This window comes from Chlorocebus sabaeus, chromosome 17 (genome assembly GCF_047675955.1).
Source record: "Chlorocebus sabaeus isolate Y175 chromosome 17, mChlSab1.0.hap1, whole genome shotgun sequence".
NCBI classification, from domain to species: Eukaryota; Metazoa; Chordata; class Mammalia; order Primates; family Cercopithecidae; genus Chlorocebus; species Chlorocebus sabaeus.
The window spans coordinates 33,390,020-33,409,851 of NC_132920.1; the positions used below are offsets into that span (position 1 = coordinate 33,390,020).

Sequence of the window (19,832 nt, forward strand, 5' to 3'; positions counted from 1 at the left end):
CTCTAGAGATGGGGCTACCTTAAGGCCTTCAGGAGGAAGGAGAAAGGAAATGGGAGAAGTGTCATGTCATATTAAATATTTATTTTCTGCATACTGACTTGGGATTAATTCTTGAGCCAGGAGGGGAGGGGTTAGTGTTCAAATTGCTGAGATCTTAGGTCAAAAAACTACGGAAAAGAAATCACTTTGAAAAACACAATGACAGAGGCAGTCACCCCTTGCCAGCAATTCCAAGAGCTGAGGCTTCATGCCTCAAGACATGGTGACTAGTTGAGTGAACCAGAGATTGACGCAGTGAAGGTTTTTACAGGGGAAGAAACAAGCCTTGGGTGTACGGGAGCAGGAAAGGAGGGTGACAGACTGGAGAAATGATAAAGGCCATTTTGGAAGCCCACAGGGAAGTGGTCTTGGGAAACCTGAAGACACTGGGAAATTCAGACGGCCAAGGAGATCCAGCTTATCCTGTTGGGCAAGGTGCTGGGAGGGAAGGCAGGTAAGCCATGTCAAGGGCCTGGGAGGCAAGGGGAAAACTGGAAGGGGGACCCCCAGGTGAAGAAGGGTATGGAATGGGGTGCAGAAGTCCATGGAGATGACTGGCAGATCTCAGGGTGGTTTCCGGCACATCAGAAGTTGGGCTTATGCTTCTTGAGCTCCACCATAAGGTGGTGAATGTTGATGAGCTCAGCCCGGGCAGGCAGGGCTCGGAGCTGCGGCTGGGACAGCACCCGGTGGAAGCGATGATAGACCTGGATCAGCTGGGTCAGCGCTCCCTGGTCAAAGAAAGTCATTGAGGGATCAAACTGTAAAGTGGTGCTAATAGTGATGATTAAGAATCAGGTTAGGCAGCCAGGCGCAGTGGCTCACACTTGTAATCCCAGCACTGTGGGAGGCCATGGCAGGCAGATCATGAGGTCAGGAATTCGAGACCAGCCTGGCCAACACAGTGAAACCCCATCTCTACTAAAAAATACAAAAATTAGCTGGATGTGGTGGCAGGCGCCTGTAATCCCAGCTAATTGGGAGGCTGAGGCAGGAAAATCACTTGAACCCGGGAGATGGAGGTGGAGGTGGAGGTAGAGGTGGAGGTGAGCCCAGATCGTGCCACTGCACTCCAGCCTGGACAACATAGCTAGACTCTCTCAAAAAAAAAAAAAAAAAAAAAATCAGGTTAGGGCTCATCCAGCACTTTGGGCACAGCTAGTAACTGAAGACCAAGGGTAACTTAGATGATGCTGAGCCCAGCAAAATGATGGGAGAAAATAATAAATGATGGGGTATCTGAGTGGGGGCTGGGACTTGCAGGTCACCTGAATGATACTGGTGCCATTTCTGAAGTTGGTGAAACTCCGCATTACATCCTGACTCAGAGATTCCACTGAGGATTTCCAGGAACTACCAAAGCCACGGATCAGCTGAGTTACCCGGGCTAATAGCAGGAGGAAAGAGAGTGTCAGAGACGGATCTGGCTGATCTTCAACTCCACTAAGTTCTCCCCAAGGTATAGCCATCCTTACCATCAAACCCTCTTTTCTGGTATTCTCTCAATCCAGTCTTTCATACTCTATTCCCCCACCATGTAATCTGCATCCTTTCATTTTTCTTTTCCACTTCCCTTACCACTGATCCCATCATTACCGCATTTTCCTCATACCTTCTTCCCCTCGAAGTCGCTCAGCCTGTCCACGCTCAATCAAAGCCTCAGCCTCCTTCACAAATGCCACTAAACCCCCAAAAGGGGGAGACAGCAACTCTTCAATGAATTCCTGGAAAGACAAACACATATACACAGGTGTCCTGGTGTCAGCAGATTTGCCCAATTGTGGCATTATGACTAATGTAGATCCGTGTGAATGGCATCTTTCAGCTGCTGCAAAAGTTAAGGAAAATTCTCTATGGAGAAAAATATCCTCAATCCTAATTTTGGCCCATACAATACCCCTGGTTAAGATCAAACAATGAACTCAAAGATAACTAGACACAAAAGAAGGGCAGCTACCAAGAGAATCAGCAGACACAATAAGCAATAGCTGCTGACCTTAGAACTATCAGATACAGATAGCAGTTGCACTGTTTGCAATGTCAGAAGTTAAGGATAGGCCAGGCACGGTGGCTCACACCTGTAATCCCAGCACTTTGGGAGGCTGAGGTGGGCAGATCACCTGAGGTCAGGAGTTCAAGACTAGCCTGGCCAACATGATGAAACCCCGTCTCTACTAAAAATACAAAAATTAGCTGGGCATGGTGGTGGGTGCCTATAATCCCAGCCACTCGGGAGACTGAGGCAGGAGAACTGCTTGAACTCGGGAGGCGGAGGTTGCAGTAAGCTGAGATCGCGCCACTGCACTACAGCCTGGATGAAAGAGCAAGACTCTGTCTCAAAAAAAAAAAAAAGAGAAAAGAAAAGAAAAAGTTAAGGATGTAAAAATGACCAATTAGTAAGAACTATTAGGAATGAACAGACTTGAAAAAAGGAAATTTTTTAGATATGAAAAGCGAATTTTAGAAAGTTAACAGAGTAACAAGAATTATACAATGAACTAGAATTTATAATTGAAGAAAGGACTCAGAATGTAGCACAGACAGAAGATGGAAAATTCTGAGATAGTAGGAGATACAGAAATCTAATTAATGTATCTAGGCACTGAAATTGATGGCTACTAACATCACAAAGAGAGCCAAGAAGACATTATGTGCTTCCTGATGGAAATGCATACCACTACCTCTCAAATATCCCTGTAGAAAAAAAAAAAACTAATTTAAATCTGATCAAACCTTTCCATCTAATTATACATTTATGAGAAACACACCAGACAGAGGAACAGTTTGGCCACACCATGGAATGCAGTCAGCAAAATCTAAACTGTACATCATTCTAGATGACAAATGACTCAGTAACTCAGTTTCTTCCACAAATAAATCGCAGAAGAGAGGGGGTTAAGATGGAAGGGAAATCTATAGATTAAAAAAAGACACATATATGGACTTTACATGGATCCTGATTTGAACCATAAAAATCATTTATGAAGGCCGGGCACAGTGGGCTCATGCCTGTAATCCCAGCATTTTGGGAGGCCGAGGTGAGTAGATCACCTGAGGTCAGGAGTTTGAGACCAGCCTGGTCAACATGGTGAAATCCTGTCTCTACTAAAAATACAAAAAAGGGCGTGGTGATGGGTGCCTATAATCCCAGCTACTTGGGAGACTGAGGCAGAAGAATTGCCTGAACCCGGGAGGCAGATGTTGCAGTGTGCTGAGATCGGGCCATTGCACTCCAACCTGGGGGCAACAAGAGTGCAACTCTGTCTCAAAAAAAAAAAAAAAAAAAAAAATCACTTATGAAATAACTGGGGAAATCTGAATGGTAGTTATTTTAAATAAGATAATTTTTTTAAGTGTGATAATGTAGTTTTTAAAACCATTCTGTTACCAGGTGTGGTGGCACACACCTGTAGTCCCAGTTACTTAGGAGGCTGAGGTGGGAGGATCACTTGAGCCCAGGAGTTCAAGGCTGCAGGGAGCCATATCATGCCACTGCACTCCAGCCTGGGCACTACAACAAGGCCCTATGTCAAAAATAATTTTCTTTTTTTTTTTTTTTTTTTTTTTGAGAGGGAGTCTCGCGCTGTCGCCCAGGCTGGAGTGCAGTGGCCGGATCGCAGCTCACTGCAAGCTCCGCCTCCTGGGTTTGTGCCATTCTCCTGCCTCAGCCTCCCTATAGCTGGGACTACAGGCACCCGCCACCTCACCCGGCTATTTTTTTTGTATTTTTTAGTAGAGACGGGGTTTCACTGTATTAGCCAGGATGGTCTCGATCTCCTGACCTCGTGATCCGCCCGTCTCGGCCTCCCAAAGTGCTGGGATTACAGGCTTGAGCCACCGCGCCCGGCAATACTTTTCTTAATAAAAAAGAAAAACATTCCGATACAGATGAAGTGATAAGATTTAATCTAAAGTAACTGGGGGACACAGAAGGAGGATAAGCAATAGGTGTTGGTATAGATGAAACAAAACTGTCTATGAATTGTTATACACAGAATATCACTGATGGCTGATGGTGCCGGGGGGTTCACTATGCTTTTCTAATAGCATATTGAAATTTCCCATAGCCAGGCGCGGTGGCTCAAGCCTGTAATCCCAGCACTTTGGGAGGCCGAGACAGGCGGATCACAAGGTCAGGAAATCGAGACCATCCTGGCTAACACGGTGAAACCCCGTCTCTACTAAAAAAATACAAAAAACTAGCCGGGCGAGGTGGCGGGCGCCCGTAGTCCCAGTTACTCAGGAGGCTGAGGCAGGAGAATGGCGTAAGCCTGGGAGGCGGAGCTTGCAGTGAGCTGAGACAGCCTGGGTGACAAAACAAGACTCCGTCTCAAAAAAAAAAAAAAAAAAGAAATTTCCCATAATAAAACGTTAATTTTTGTTTAATGTAAAAGGGAGATTCAAACAAAAAAACCCATAAAAACAAACAACCCAGACAATAAGATCTGGTAAGAAGAAAGTGAAATTATTATTCCATTTAAAAATAAATTATTAATACAAAATTTAGCCAGGTGTGGTGGTGCATGACTGTAATCTCTATCCAAAATCACATCACAATGATGCCTTGATTATAGAAAGATCCTTCCTTGCAGCATATCTCCCTAGTCTCATATTAGTTATCTGACACCATCAGTGTATATAAGTGAATATTTTGAGGGAAGAATAGAAAAGATACAATTTTTTATATATATATATATATATATTTTTTTTTTTTTTTTTTTTTTTTTTGAGACAAGTTGCTCCTCTGTTGCCCAGGCTGGAGTACAGTGACATGATCTCGGCTCACTGCAACCTCCGCCTCCCGGTTCAAGTGATTCTCCTGCCTCAGCCTCATGAGTAGCTGGGACTACAGGTGTGCGCCACCACGCCCAACTTATTTTTTTGTGTTTTTACTCGAGACGGGGTTTCACCATGTTGGCCAGGATGGTCTTGATCCCTTGACCTCGTAATCCACCCCCGCTCGGCCTCCCAAAGTGCTGGGATTACAGGCATGAGCCACAGGTGAGGTGGATAGTGGCTGTAAGCCCAGCACTTTGGGAGGCTGATACGGGAAGATCACTTGAGGCCAGGAGTTTGAGACCAGTCTGGGCAACATAGTGAGACTCTGTCGCTACAAAACAACAACAACAACAACAAAAATTAGCTGGGCATGTGGTACACAACTGTAGACCCAGTTACTTGGGAGGCTGAGGCAGGAGGGTTGCCTGAGCCCAGCTGGTTGAGGCTACAGTGAGACATGATCACACTACTGCATTCCAGCTTGGGTGACAGAGCAAGACTGTTACTAAAAACAAAGACATAAAAATGAAAGACAGATAGTCTGGACACAGTGGCTCATGCTTGTAATCCCAGCACTTTGGGAGGCCGAGGCAGGTGGATCACCTGAGGTCGGGAGTTCAAGACCAGCCTGACCAACATGGAGAAACCCCGTCTCTACTAAAAATACAAAATTAGCCAGGGTGGTGGCACATGCCTGTAATCTCAGCTACTCGGGGGGCTGAGGCAGGAGAATCGCTTGAACCCGGGAGGCAGGGGTTGCGGTGAGCCGAGATCGTGCCATTGCACTCCAGCCTGGGCAAAAAGAGCGAAACTCTGTCTCAAAGAAAAAAAAAAAAAAAAAAAATTAAAGACAGATAAATTCAATCACATTAAAATTATAAATTTCTTTCATCGAAAAGCAACATTAAAAAAACAAAGGTTGGACGCGGTGGCTCATGCCTGTAATCCCAGCACTTTGGGAGGCTGAAGCTACTCGGGACGCTGAGACAGGATAATTGCTTGAAGCTAGGAGACGGAGGTTGTAGTGAGCCGAGATCATGCCATTGCACTCCAGCCTGGGCAACAAGAGTGAAACTCCGTCTAAAAAAAAAAAAAAAAAAACAGAGGTGCAAGGATCTCTTGAGCCCAGGTGCCTGGGCAACATAGAAAGACCCTCATCTCACCAAAAAAAAAAAAAAAAAGGTAAAAAGATACATACTAAAAGATAATCTGTAACCTATATATAATCAAGATTAGTATGTAGATGATACAAAGAACTCTTATAAATCAAAAAATACCAGCAGACTTATTTTTTTCTTTATTTTTTGAGAGAGTCATGCTCTGTAACTGAGGCTGGAGTACAGTGGCATAATCTTGACTCACTGCAACCTTCACCTCCCAGGTTCAGCGCCCTTGAGGAGCTGGGACTACAGGCATGTGCCACCATGCCTGGTTAATTTTTGTACTTCTAGTAGAGACAGGGTTCTGCCATGTTGGCCAGGCTGGTCTTGAATTACTGGCCTCAACTGATCCATCCGCCTCAGCCTCCCAAAGTGCTGGGATTACAGGTGTGAGCCACCATGCCCAGCCACAACCCGATTTTTAAAAGGTCAAATGCTATGACAGCCATTCTACAGAAAAAAAAAAATGGTATAGTTGTGGTGACACGCCTCACACAGGGCACCAGCTGCGAGGAGTCTGTCCCTTGCAGACCCCTGACCCGGTGACAGATGAATGAAGTACACTGACACAGATATTCTGCTTTGCCAGTCCAGCTGAGTGTGTGCAGGCTGCTTACAAACTCCCTGTAGAGTACTGTAAACAGTTGCGATGGCGGTCCTGACCAGCTAGTGAGACTCGCATTTATTCAGTAAAGATTAATTGACAAAGACTTGAGTCAACACCACTACAGGGTAACTGACACTGTGGACTTCCTGAGTAGAAAGCAGTTAAGCACCTGCGGTACATGAAAGGTTAGTCTTAAGACCACATGAGTAAACAAGCTAGCTAGATAACTTCCCCACATTCCTTTGTTATTACTCTAATTTATTTAACTAAAGGTAAAGATCAGGTCGCCTTCAACCATATCTATTACCGAAGTTATGCAACTCCCAGGCCTTCGAAGAGGGTTTGTGGCTATCATAACTAATATTTTTCCCACCAGCCTGACTGAACCCCTACATATAGTTACTAAACATTTGAAATGATACTCAATGTTATTAGTAATCAGGAAATTACAAATAAAGACCCACTGAAATACAGGTTGAGTATCCCTAATCCAATAATCTAAAATCCAAAATGCTCCAAAATTCGGAAGTTTTTGAGTATCAACATGATGCTCAAAGGTAATGCTCTTTGGAGCATCTCAGATTTCAGATTTTCAGACTACAGATGCTAACCAGTAAAAATAATGAAAGTAATCCAAAATCCAAAAAAACTCAAAATCTGAAACATTTCTGATCCCAAGCATCTTTAGCAGCATCTCTGGTCTCTAAAAAAAAAAAAAAAAACAATGGCAAAGATCTGATAATACCACATGTTGGAGAAAATGTGGCTCAGAAGGAATTCTTACATATTGCTGGTGAGAAGGAACTACTTAGGAAAACAATTTATCATTGTCTTATAAAGACTAATACTGCATATCTTATAAACAGCAAGACTACTGTCCTAGGTTTATACCCAAGAGAAACTTCTGATGAAGATAATCAGTATCTATGTGTGCTAAAAGACATGATTATTCATAAAACAATGCTCACAGAAGCAAGAAACTGGAAACAATCCATTTATAGAATATGTTTAATCACACAAGTCATATATGGCAGTGAAAAAGAATGAACTATAGCCATATGCAATAACATGACAATATTAGAAAAATTATGCATGAAAAAAATCCTGTGATTCTGGGGATTTTTGTTTTGCTGTTTGAGACAGGGTCTTGCTCTGTTGCCAAGGGTAGACTACAATGGCATGATCACAGCTTGCTGTAACCTCGAACTCCTGGATTTCAAGTGGTCCTCTCGCCTTTGTCTCCCATATAGCTAGAATTACAGGTGCACACCACCATGCCTGGCTTTTTTTTTTTTTGCCTTGCTGTTTTCTTGCCTTGTCTCATCAGTGTTTATATCATTAAAAAATAAAACAACCCAGTGCAGTGGCTGTTTTGTTTTTTAATGATATAAACACCCACGAACACACCACACAATCCAAGAAGTAGCAGCTTGGCAAAAGCCACCATCAAACTATGAAATCCTCCTGAAACCATCCCTGTGCCTCTCATGCACAGGTACTCATTGATCTAAACGTTGCATTTATTGTACTCCTGCTTTTTTCCCCCTTTTGTGTGTGTGTTCTTGTTTTTAAAAGTAGAGCTATATAATGCCAAAACAAAAATTCATTCTGTTTTTCAGTGTCATTAAAAACAGAATCTGGGCCGGGTGCAGGGGCTCATGCCTGTAATCCCAGCACTTTGGGAGGCTAAGGCGGGTGAATCACCTGAGATGAAGAGTTCGCGACCAGCCTGGCCAACATGGTGAAACCCCATCTCTACTAAAAATACAAAAATTAGCTGGGCATGGTGGCACGCACCTGTAGTCCCAGCTACTCAGAGGCTGAGGCAGAAGAATCACTTAACCTGGGAGGCAGAGGTTGCAGTGAGCCGAGATCATATTGCTGCACTCCAGTGTGGGAGACAGAGCGAGACTCCGTCTCTAAAAAAACAAACAAACAAAAAAACCAAAAGAATCATTAGATTTTTCACTTGAGGGCAGTAATTCAAGAACAGTCTAGGCAACATGGCAAGACACTGTCTTTACAAAATTAAAAAATTAGCCCGCACACACCTACAGTAAATTCATTTTTGATAAAAGTGCCAAGAACATACACTGGGGAAAAGATAGTCTCTTGGTCAGGCACGGTGGCTCATGCCTGTAATCTCAGCACTTGGGAGGCCGAGGCGGGAGGATCACTTGAAGTCAGGAGTTCAAGACAAGCCTGGTCAACATGGTGAAACCCCACCTCTACTAAAAATACAAAAACTAGCCCGGCGTGGTGGCAGGCATCTGTAATCCCAACTATTCAGGAGGCCGAGGCAGGAGAATCACTTGAACCAAGGAGGCGGAGGTTGCAGTAAGTCAATACTGCGCCACTGCACTCCAGCCTAGGTGACAAAGCAAGACTCCGTCTGAGGAAAAAAAAAGAAAAGAGATAGTCTCTTCAATAAATGGTGCTGGGAAAACTGGCTATCCATTACACAGAAGAATGAAACTATACCCCCATCTCTTGCCACATATGAAAACCAATTCAGGCCGGGCGCGGTGGCTCAAGCCTGTAATCCCAGCACTTTGGGAGGCCGAGACGGGCGGATCATGAGGTCAGGAGATCGAGACCATCCTGGGTAATACGGTGAAACCCCGTCTCTACTAAAAAATACAAAAAACTAGCTGGGCGAGGTGGCGGGGGCCTGTAGTCCCAGCTACTCGGGAGGCTGAGGCAGGAGAATGGCGTAAACCTGGGAGGCGGAGCTTGCAGTGAGCTGAGATCTGGCCACTGCACTCCAGCCTGGGCAACAGCGAGACTCCGTCTCAAAAAAAATAAAAAATAAAAATAAAATATAAAAAAAGAAAACCAATTCAAATGGATTAAAAACTTAAAATCTAAGACCAAACTATGAAACTACTACAAGAAAACACTGGGGAAAATCTCCAAGACATTGGTCTGGGCAAAAATTTCTTGAGCCATACCCCACAAGCACAGGCAACCAAAGCAAAAATGGCCAAATGGGATCACATCAAATTAAAAAGCTTCTGCACAGCTGGGCACGGTGGCTCACACCTGTAATCCCAGCACTTCGGGAGATGGAGGTGGGCAGATCACCTGAGGTCAGGAGTTTGAGACCAGCCTGACCAACATGGTGAAACCCCATCCCTACTAAAAATACAAAATTAGCCAGGCATGGTGGCACATGCCTATAATCCCAGGCACTCGGGACACTGAGGCAGGAAAATTGCTTGAACCTAGGAGGCAGAGGTTGCGGTGAGCCAAGATTGCACTATCCCACTCCAGCCTGGGCAACAAGAGCTAAACTCTGTCTCAAAAAAAAAAAAAAAAAAAAAGCTTCTGCACACACAGCGAAAGAAATAACAAAGTGAAGAGACAACGAATATTTGCAAACTACCCATCTGCCAAGGGATTCATAACCAGCATATATAAGGGGCTCAAACAATACTGCATGACAAAGTCTAATAATCCTATTAAAAAATGGGCAAAAGATTTGAATAGACATTTTTCAAAAGAATACAAATGGCAAACAGGCATGTATGAAAAGGGGCTCACCATCACTATCATCAGAGAAATGCAAATTAAAACGACAGTGAGATCTCATCTCACTCTAGTGAGAATGGCTTTTATCCGAAAGACAGGCAATAACAATGCTGGCAAGGATGTGGAGAAAAGAGAACCCTTATACACTGTTGGTGGGAATGTAAATTAGTGCAAACACTTTGGAGAACAGTTTGAAGGCTGCTCAGAAAACTAAAAGTAGAGCTACCATATGATCCAGCAATCCCACTGCTGGGTATATACCCAAAAGAAAGGACATCAATACATGGAAGAGGTATCTGCACTCCCATGTTGGTTGCAGTATTGTTCACAATAGCTAAGATTTGGAAGCAACCTAAGTGTCCATCAGCAGATGAATGGGTAAAGAAAATGTGGGACATGTACACAATGGAGCACTCTTCAGCCGTAAAAAATAATGAGACTCAGTCATTTGCAACAACATGCATAGAATTGGAGATCATTATATTAAGTAAAGTAAGCCAGGCACAGAAAGACAAATGTCATGTGTTCTCACTTATTTGTGGGATCTAAAAATCAAAACAATTGAACCATGTACTTATGTACGAAGAGAGTAGAAGGATGGCTACCAGAGGCTGGGAAGGCTAGTGGAAGGCTAAGGAGGAGGTGGGGATGATTAATGGGTACAAATAAAAATAGGAATAATGAATAAGACCTACTATTTGACAGCACAACAGGGTGACTATAGTCAATTATAACTTTTTTTTTTTTTTTTTTTTTTTTTGAGACGGAGTCTCGCTCTGTCGCCCGGTCTGGAGTGCAGTGGCCGGATCTCAGCTCACTGCAAGCTCCGCCTCCCGGGTTTACGCCATTCTCCTGCCTCAGCCTCCCGAGTAGCTGGGACTACAGGCGACCACCACCACGCCCGGCTAGTTTTTTTTTGTGTGTTTTTAGTAGAGACGGGGTTTCACCGTGTTAGCCAGGATGGTCTCGATCTCCTGACCTCGTGATCCGCCCGTCTCGGCCTCCCAAAGTGCTGGGATTACAGGCTTGAGCCACCGCGCCCGGCCAGTCAATTATAACTTAATTGTACATTTTAAAATAACTTAGAGTGTAACTGGATTGTTTATAACACAAAGGATAAGTGCTTGAGGGGATGGATAAAGAAAAAAATAAAATTCATTCTAAAAATAGAAAATTAGCTAGGCGTGGTGGCTCATGCCTGTGGTCCCAGCTACCCAGGGGCTAAGGTGGGAGGATTGCTTAAGCCTAGGCTGTCGAGGCTGCAGTGAGCCATGTTCATGCCACTGCACTCCAGCCTGGGTGACAGAGCGAGACTCTGCCTCAAAAAAGAAAAAAAAAAAAAAAAAAGCAAAACCAAAGACAAAATAAAATAAAGTAGACCAATAATGACAGTATGTTGTGGATCAAGAGTTACAGTAATTCCATGTACCTGAGGTCCATTATGCCACTCCCTACACACACACATACACACAAACACACAGGAGCTGAAAACAGCACACAAAGCTGTCCCTTCCCTTTTCCCCACACCCCTACCTGTGTCCGAGCATTGAGCAGCTGCTGGAAGCTCTCAACCTCTTTGCTGTCATCTGCAGCCCGCTCCTAAGGGAAGACAAAGGGAAATGTCAAGTTTGGGGAAAGCAGTCCTTCACTTCAGGATGTCCCCTTCATTCCACACTTATTGTACTAAGCTGGACACTGTGCCAGACTCCAAGAGTAAAACGCTGAACAAGACAGGCATCATCTCTGCCCTCACAGAGCTAACAGAGCAGTGGGGGAAACCAAATTTTCTGGGTAGGAAGACAAGGAGAAGGAGCACCTATTACCATCAGTACACCCAGCATCATGTCATAGTTGTTGATCAGAAACACAAGCTGCTCCTTCCTTGAGGAGAACTCGGCTGCCACTCGAAGGACAAAATTCTCCACCTCCACCTGAAAAGGCAGAGAGGAAGAGGTGACACCAGAAAGCAAGGCCATCAGGCCCCCCTCTGGCTCCTCCTCAGCCTCCACCCACTGGCAGCAGCCCTGCTGCTGGTAAGTCTCTCCTGTCTGACCCTTACCTGCAGCTGTCCCAGCAATTGCATGGTCCGTTCATTGGGAATTGTCTGGTTGATGCTGACAAGAGCAGAGGAGAACTCTGCATAGCGGCGTGTGATCTAGGACAGAGTGGCAAGGAAAATCACACCCACCTCCTGGCCCAACCACCACCACCTCCCAACTCCCTTGGTCAACCCGCCGCCATGTGATGTGACTCCACCTCCAGTCCCTCCTACCCACAGTGCACCACTCACCATGAGTTTTACCACCCTCCCAGAATGCCTGCTCATAGCGTGGCCCATGACACAACTGTGACCTTGGCCAACCCCCACAATGATGCTTAGAGCCCTGCCTTTCAAGAACCCTTTGTCCTTGCCCTCCCTCACATAGTGGGGCCGAGTATCCAACCCCCCTAGGCGCTGGGGGTCAGTGCTTCGGACGCTCTGGACATTCATCTCCAGGATCAGCTCAAACCGTGGCCATAGCAAGGCAAGCACCTGTTCCCAGTACCTGTGGGCTTAATCAGAATCTGAGGTCAGCCAGCAAGGAATGTTGGAGAGGGATGGGAGGGAGGGGGGCACCATTCAGTTTAATGGTCAACAGTTAGTTGTGGGGATGGGGGGGCAGTGGTTGGAGAAAGGTGAGTCAAAAAGCAGCAGTACTGCCTCTGGAGCAAATCAATGGGAATAAAGGTTGATGATACCAGGTCAGTAGAAGTCTAAGGTCAGGGCAGAGTCATGCAAGACCAAGAGAGTTCGTGGCCTGTTGGGCATCAAGGACCAGAATTCAGTGACCTGTCCAGAGCAGGAACATCCCTCTTTGCTGCAATGTTACGGAACCGGAGAACAATGTGGATACAAAGAAAAACAGCAATGGCATCGTAGCAGTCAGCTAGATAGGACTCCAGGTGTTTCTGTGTGATTGGGGAACAAGCAGAGGATTAAAAGAGAATGTCAGTTTGTTTTCCTCAGTGACTATGAACAAACGCATGTGTTTCTTTGGGGATGATGCACTGGATAGGACAGAAGGGAGAGATGTAAAATGCAACTGCCCCCTGCTTTCCTGTCCACTGCCAGCCGGGTGGTCCTACTGCCTTGCCCACCAGGATCTATGTTTTTGGCTTTTTTTGTTGTTGTTTTTTTGAGATGGAGTTTCGCTCTTGTTGCCCTTGTCGCCCAAGCTGGAATGCAGTGGCGCAATCGCAGCTCACTGCAACCTCCGCCTGCCTCCCAGGTTCAAGCGATTCTCCTGCCTTAGCCTCCTGAGTAGCTGGAATTACAGGCGCCTGCCACCACGCCTGACTAATTTTTGTATTTTTAGTAAAGATGGGGTTTCACCCTGTTGGCCAAGCTGGTCTCGAACTCCTGACCTCAGGTGATCCGCCCACCTCAGACTCCTAAAGTGCTGGGATTACAGGTGTGAGCCACTGCGCCCGGCGTTTTTGACTTTAGAGACAGGTTCTTGCTTTGTCACCTAGGCTAGATTGCAATGGTACAATCACAGTTCACTGCAGCCTCAAACATCCGGGCTCAAGTGATGTTCCCACCTCAGCCTGCCAAGTAGCTGGGACCATGGGTGTGTACCACCATGCCTGGCTTATTTTTAAATTTTTTGTCAAGACAAGGTCTTGCCATGTTGCCCAGGCTGGTCTTGAACTCTTGGCCTCAAGCAATCTTCCTGCCTTCGTCTCCCAAAGTACCGGGATTACAGGTGTAAACCACTGCACCTGGCCGCAGCAGGATCTACGACCACAAGCCTATCACAGCAGAGTTCCAGGCTGAGCTTGGGTCAGAGGTTTGGAGGACCCTCAGTTTTCACGTGCTATTGCCTGATTGTGGGGCAGCAGTAGGGGGAGTCTCAGGGACCCTACACTCTGAGGATTTCATGGGAAGTAACACTGTGACAAGTCTAAGTAACAAGGCTTAGACATTTTTTTTTTGAGACGGAGTCTCACTCTGTCACCCAAGCTGGAGTGCAGTGGCGCAGTCTTGGCTCACTGCAACCTCCTCCTCCTAGGTTCAAGCAATTCTCCTGCCTCGGCCTCCTGATTAGCTAGGATTACAGGCTGTGCACGCCCGACTAATTTTTGTATTTTTAGTGGAGATGGGGTTTCACCATGTTGGTCACGCTGGTCTCGAACTCACAGATCCTTCCGCCTCAGCCTCCCAAAGTGCTGGGATTACAGGTATGACCCACTGTGCCCAGCTTTTCTTTTTTTTTTAAGAGACAGGTCTCACTCTGGAGTGCATGGCTCACTGCAGCCTTGACCTCCTGGGCTCAAGCAATCCTTCCACCTCAGCATCTCAAGTAGCTAGGACCACAGGCATACATCAACACACAGCCGGCTAATTTTTTATAGACGGGCCAGGCTGGTCTCAAACTTCTGAGCTCAGGCAATCCTACTGCCTCGGACTCCCAAAATGCTGGGATTATGGGTGTGCGCTACCGTGCCCAGCCAAGGCTTAGACATTTTAGAATGAGGTGATCCTGATATCAGTTCTACCAGAGTCATGACCCCACTATGCTGCTGATGAAGACTGGGGACAAAGGTGTTGAATAGTACAGGAAATAGGAATCTTACCAGGGTCATGCTGAGTGTACGGCCCATGACAGCATGGAACAGGTCATGTGCAGCCGGGCCAGACACAACAAAAAATTCACAGATGAAAAGGTATTCGCGGCAGGAATTGTCTAGGAGGGCGTAGTGCTGGCTGCGGAAGAGGGCCTCAAATGGATACTGGGAGAGGAGAAGTAAAGAAGAAACACAGAAGGGATGGACCTCAACACTGACTTCCCATGGATATGGCTGCAAAATCAGTAAACCTGGGTAATAAGAGCTGGGCAGACCCTTGGCATCCATCTAGGTCCAGGCTGTCAAAGAGCAAGCTGAATGGGCACTGAAAAGGTGGGGGAACATAGGGGTACAAAAAGGGCCTACACCCACCTGCTGTTGCTACTCCTGCATCCACCTCAACACCTGCCTCTGATCATCATTCCCCTCAGCCAGTCTCTCCCCTCTGCATGCCCTTAAGTCAATGGTTCCCAGCTCTTTTCGCATCACAGCAGGCCGCAGTGATTGGAGAAGGCCACTCCCAAGTCTAAGGGGATCGAGACAGGGCCTGCAGGTTGGGAAGCTCTGCCCTGAGGTCTGGCCTTCCCTCCCCCCATGCTCAGAGTCTCTTTCATGACTGAAGCTTGTTCCTCCTCATACCCTCTGCTCTCCGCGCTGGGCTGTGTGAGGCACCAGGATGGGGGCCTCAAGTTCAGTGGGGGAGATGACAGAGCCGCGGGTTCCTAGGGTGAAAATGGTGTTCCTGCTGCGGAGTGATGGCTTTGAGAAGAATCGTAAGATGGGTCAGAGTCAGGGAAAACAATGAGACCATAACTGGGCCCAAAGACTCACTATCTGCGGGGACCCCAGACAGCGAGACATGGCCTAGTCAGCCCTCTTTCCCAGTACTAGGGCCCCACGTGATGACATCTGTGAACGGACTTCAGGGTGTCTCCCTACCTCCTGCAATCATATGCAAAACTATGTGTCAAAATGATGTGTGCATCTTTCTTGGGAGGGAGGCTGTAGCTTTCATCACATTCTAAAAGGTTTCAGTCCCGTAGGAAAAGGTAAGGAGCAGTGCCTTGGTGGCTGCAGCCGAAAGTCCTCCCACTCTCAAGACCTGGCATGAGGGTTCCCCAGAACTAGGATATCTTTCTTCGCTGTATCTTCCACGCCCATTAGATCATCTTTCTCAGCAACTTCCTCATACTAAGAAAACAGAAAAGAGAACTGATAACCGTCTCTTCCAACAACACAATAAAATATTCCTTGCCCAGGGATGTCCCCTCCTCCCAGTCCACGTGCCCAGGAATGCCTCTCCCTCCTGACCTTACCTGCACCTTCATGAGCCGCCCCAGGTAAGAGCGGTAGTAGGACAGATAGATCTTGCTCAGCGTCTCCACGTATTCATCCCTGATTTCCTTTGCTGTTGCTCGTTCATTGCCCAGCAGAAACTGATAGAAGAACCTAGGAGGTCAGGAACATGTCAGTCTACCTGTCTCCCAGGAAACCAGATGCCCACATTAGGCTGCTCCAAAGCTCAAAGGCCATCCCATGCACTTCCTTGGGGTTGTGACCTGTACTTCAGCAGGGCCGTCTGGGGGATCTGATAGTTGGTCATTGGTTTCCTGAAGGAATAAATCTTCTGGAGGATAAACTCTCGGATCTTCATCACTGCCTAGATGTGGGGAACCAAGCACAGGGCATGAAGCCACAACCTTTTTGCAGTATGAGAGGAATTGGGGGAAGCAACAACTGGTAAACATAGGTTGAAAAGTGGTGAATATCTCTTTGGTATTTCTCAAGATTTTCAGGGAAACCCAGAGAGGCAAGAATGGGGCTGCCCAGAAAAGGCAGGGTGAAGTTCTTGGAGACAGGTTACAGTGAGCTCTGCCAAGGAAATCCATAGTGAAGATCTTGGGAGGGCTGCTTCTAGTAGCCTCCAGGGTATCCATCCCTACTTCCCACCTTGACCCGGAGCCGATCGAGCACGCCTCTGACATCCGCGCAGGCTGCTGTGCCTCTAGCTTCCTGCTCTCTGACTGCAGCTGCCTTGGCATCCAGCTCCTGCAGCTGCTCCAAGAACCTGGGCTCTGTCACTGGAGCCTCCAGAATTGCCCTGGGTAGCAGGGAGGGGTGGGATAAGTTACAAGGGAAACCCAGACATCCCTAAACCAGACCCAGACCACACTCCTTATCTCCAGCCCCTATCATCTCTACCACCTTGCATTGTACCATATAGTCAGGACACATGTACAAAGTTTTCTATTCCTGGACCTTCCTACTATACACCTGATCTTACATCATTCTTAATCTTAATCTTTGATGCCTAATGCTTGCCTAAAGAAATGGTGGTTAACCTGGCTACTAATTTCTAAAAAGCACTTAATCTGGAGCCAGTAGACCCATATGGTAAATAAGGTAGGTCACCCCAGCCCATTCACCCGCTATGGACATTATGACCCTTCAAACCGGTAACTCACGTGACCAGAGCAGAAGGCACGACCAGACCATCAACAAGCTCCCCAAGTTTCCCCCGAACTGCCTGGCGATTTCGAAGTCGAATGTTCATGGCTCCTGACTGTTCCTGCAGTGTCCGGATCTCAGAGCTGATGGAGCTGAGGTCACTCTGAAAAGCTCCCAACATCTGCTCCATTCGCTGTAGGGAAGGTAGAAGATGTTGCTGGAGTGCTATAGGGTTTGTAGGGGATAAGTGGGCCACCAAAGCCTCTCTGTGAAGTCCTCAGTATTCATCAGTCCATGAGGGTGGCAAAGGATGAGATACCCCAGATAACCAGGAAATAACATTAAATATGGCAGCAATAACAAAAAAGGCTTCTGAAGTCATCTTGAAAATGACCCTAACTTGTCCCCATCTTAAGGCTGATGACCTAAAAATGGCACCAGAGTCCATGATCTGGTTCAGAGCAGCTATTAGGGGTCACAGTTCAGGATTACTAACCTCCAGGACAGCATCACAGGCTGTGATCTGGTTGTGCAGAGATGCTATATTCTCACTCTCTTGAATATCTGACGCACAAAAAGTCAAGGGGCCTCATGGTGAAAATGGGAGATCCTCAGATTTGTAGTACCTCTCCAATTGCTCTCTGAAGTGACAGAAGCCTCACAGATGTTGACCCCAGCTGGGACATCTGTACCACACACCACAAAATCCCCGTATCAATAGCACCGCCCCTTCCCTCTGCTGGAGGATACAATCCCGAATGGATTTCTGTTCAATCTGCTGTAGCTCCAGTTCAACTTGTTTTGAATAGTGACGGAGATCTACACCCTGGGAGGACATAAAGATGACAAGTCAGAAAAAAGTCTCAGTAAAGGGACACTGTAACAGAATCAGTGAAGGACTAAAGGGTCAGATACCAGGCTGATATAACAAAAGCAAAAAACTGTTGTTTTTCCTTTTGGGGGAGAGTAGATAGAAGGGCAGATTAGTATAGGGGAAATCCTCACCGTTTTAAGAGCTTCCTTTACTAACTCATCCTCCAGATTTGCCTGAATGTGAACTGGAAATAGAAGTTTATCGTAAGGGTTCAGCTCCACAGCTCCCTCTCCCCACATTGAGTATCTGCACACCAATCCCTACCTTATTCCTTCCAGCTCCCATGCCTCTCAGATTACAGGTACTGTACCCACTCCACGCCATCACTTACCATCCACTTCATCCAGGATGAACTCATCAGAAGTGATATCCAACTCCCCAAGTTGCAGTGATTCCTGGAGCCCAGCACCACCCGCCTGAAAAGGAATAAGTTAATGGGAGTAGGATACGGTGAAAGATAGAAAGAAAAAATATAATTGGATATCCCCAGTCCTTCAAGTGAGAAGGAGGTGCTTTTACTGGGAGCCACAGGTACTGCTTTGAAAAATTCTAAGTCTCACATTGTACCCACTCTCCTATTTTGTGTTGATGGGTAAGAAATACGACAAGGAGTGAGACGATCCAATGAGACAGTGGAGGTAGCCCAGCATGGTGGCGGGCTCCTTGTAGTCCCAACTACTTAGAAGCTGAGACGGGAAGACTGTCAGAGGAGATCAGGAGTTCAAGGTCAACCTGGGTAACACAGGGAGAACCGTCTCAAGAAAAAAAAAAAAAAAGTAAAAGACAAGACAGTGGAGATGACCTAATGAGGAAAGCTAGGAATTGCAGAGGATGGAGCTGAACTTGCACTTAAATTTAGGACCCTCAGGCTCCTGCCATCTTCGATGTTCCATCACACCTCTGGGGAACCCCAGGCTTTCTAGAAACGTCAAAATACACAGTGTTTACCTGCGTGCGAGATGCAATCTTAAACATACTCATTCATCTAATCCTAACGACGATGTATACAGTAAGTTTTATCTTCCTCACCTTACAGGTGTGAGAAATGATGGCACAGAAAAGCTGGTTAACTTGCCCAAGGGAACACAGCGTGTAAGTGGCAGAGATGGAATTAGAACCCAGGCAGTCTGGCTCCAGAGTCCATGTTCTTAACCTTTACATTATATTACTTCTTGACTCTACCACAAAATGTGGAGCGAAATTGAAATTGTGCCCCAGAATATGAGTGTCAGCCACGAGGGTCCCGCTCAGGGTCGGGTCTGATCACAGGGAAGGGTACGGGGAGTCAAACAGGTAATATCACGGGTAGCAGCTAAGTTCCCACCCTTGTGCCTAAACCCAGCTCAGGTCTTTCTGAAGCTAGGAGCACCGGGACTACGGAGGAGAAACAGTTCCGCGCTCTCACCAGCGGGCCCTCTTCCTCCTCCATGTCTGATGTCCCAGCCCGCAACACCAGTTCCCGGGCGGCAGCCGCCATGGTCGCAGCGGCGGCCATTCCCCGCAGCCTCACTTCCGGCAACTGTCAGGCCGGCGAGTCCTTTCCCCGGAGTGGAGCTACAAGTCCCAAAGGGTCTTCCTCAGCGCGAAATCGTTCCCAGATATTTGAGTTAAATTGTTTGACTCCAGCTGTTCCCTTTCAGTTCTAACCACTTCACCCAACTCTAAACGGAAATGTGGAAGTCTGAAGCACAAACTAGCCCGGAACCTTCGCTGCTCTTATACCTACGAACTTTACGAACTGTAAAGAAAGGCGCACCGGAAGTTGTGGTACCCAAGCCATACTCTC

At 46.6% G+C, this 19,832-nt stretch overlaps 1 protein-coding gene across 5 annotated transcripts; it reads right to left on the reverse strand.

The window, feature by feature from the left end:
* Positions 1 to 66: 66 nt before the first annotated feature.
* On the reverse strand, positions 67 to 19,768 carry VPS52 (VPS52 subunit of GARP complex). Of its 5 annotated transcripts, XR_012089139.1 has the most exons (21): positions 19,452 to 19,768; positions 18,378 to 18,462; positions 18,178 to 18,230; positions 17,923 to 17,998; positions 17,669 to 17,736; positions 17,190 to 17,365; positions 16,675 to 16,825; positions 16,284 to 16,384; positions 16,041 to 16,173; positions 15,858 to 15,915; positions 15,364 to 15,497; positions 14,734 to 14,889; positions 12,947 to 13,065; positions 12,539 to 12,662; positions 12,176 to 12,271; positions 11,940 to 12,047; positions 11,650 to 11,715; positions 8,383 to 8,504; positions 1,652 to 1,763; positions 1,308 to 1,426; positions 67 to 770 (listed from the first exon to the last, which is right to left on the reverse strand). XR_012089139.1 is itself a non-coding variant. In XM_007972958.3 (20 exons), exons 1-20 carry the CDS (start codon positions 19,539 to 19,541, stop codon positions 624 to 626), a joined length of 2,172 nt encoding a protein of 723 aa, XP_007971149.1. In that variant the 5' UTR covers positions 19,542 to 19,767; the 3' UTR covers positions 67 to 623. The 5 variants fall into 5 exon arrangements, 4 of the variants coding, with proteins under 4 accessions (XP_007971149.1, XP_072862021.1, XP_072862020.1 ...); XM_007972958.3 differs by lacking the exon at positions 8,383 to 8,504 and having other exon boundaries at positions 19,452 to 19,767; XM_073005920.1 differs by lacking the exons at positions 8,383 to 8,504; positions 18,178 to 18,230; positions 19,452 to 19,768 and having other exon boundaries at positions 18,378 to 18,395.
* Positions 19,769 to 19,832: the final 64 nt, after the last annotated feature.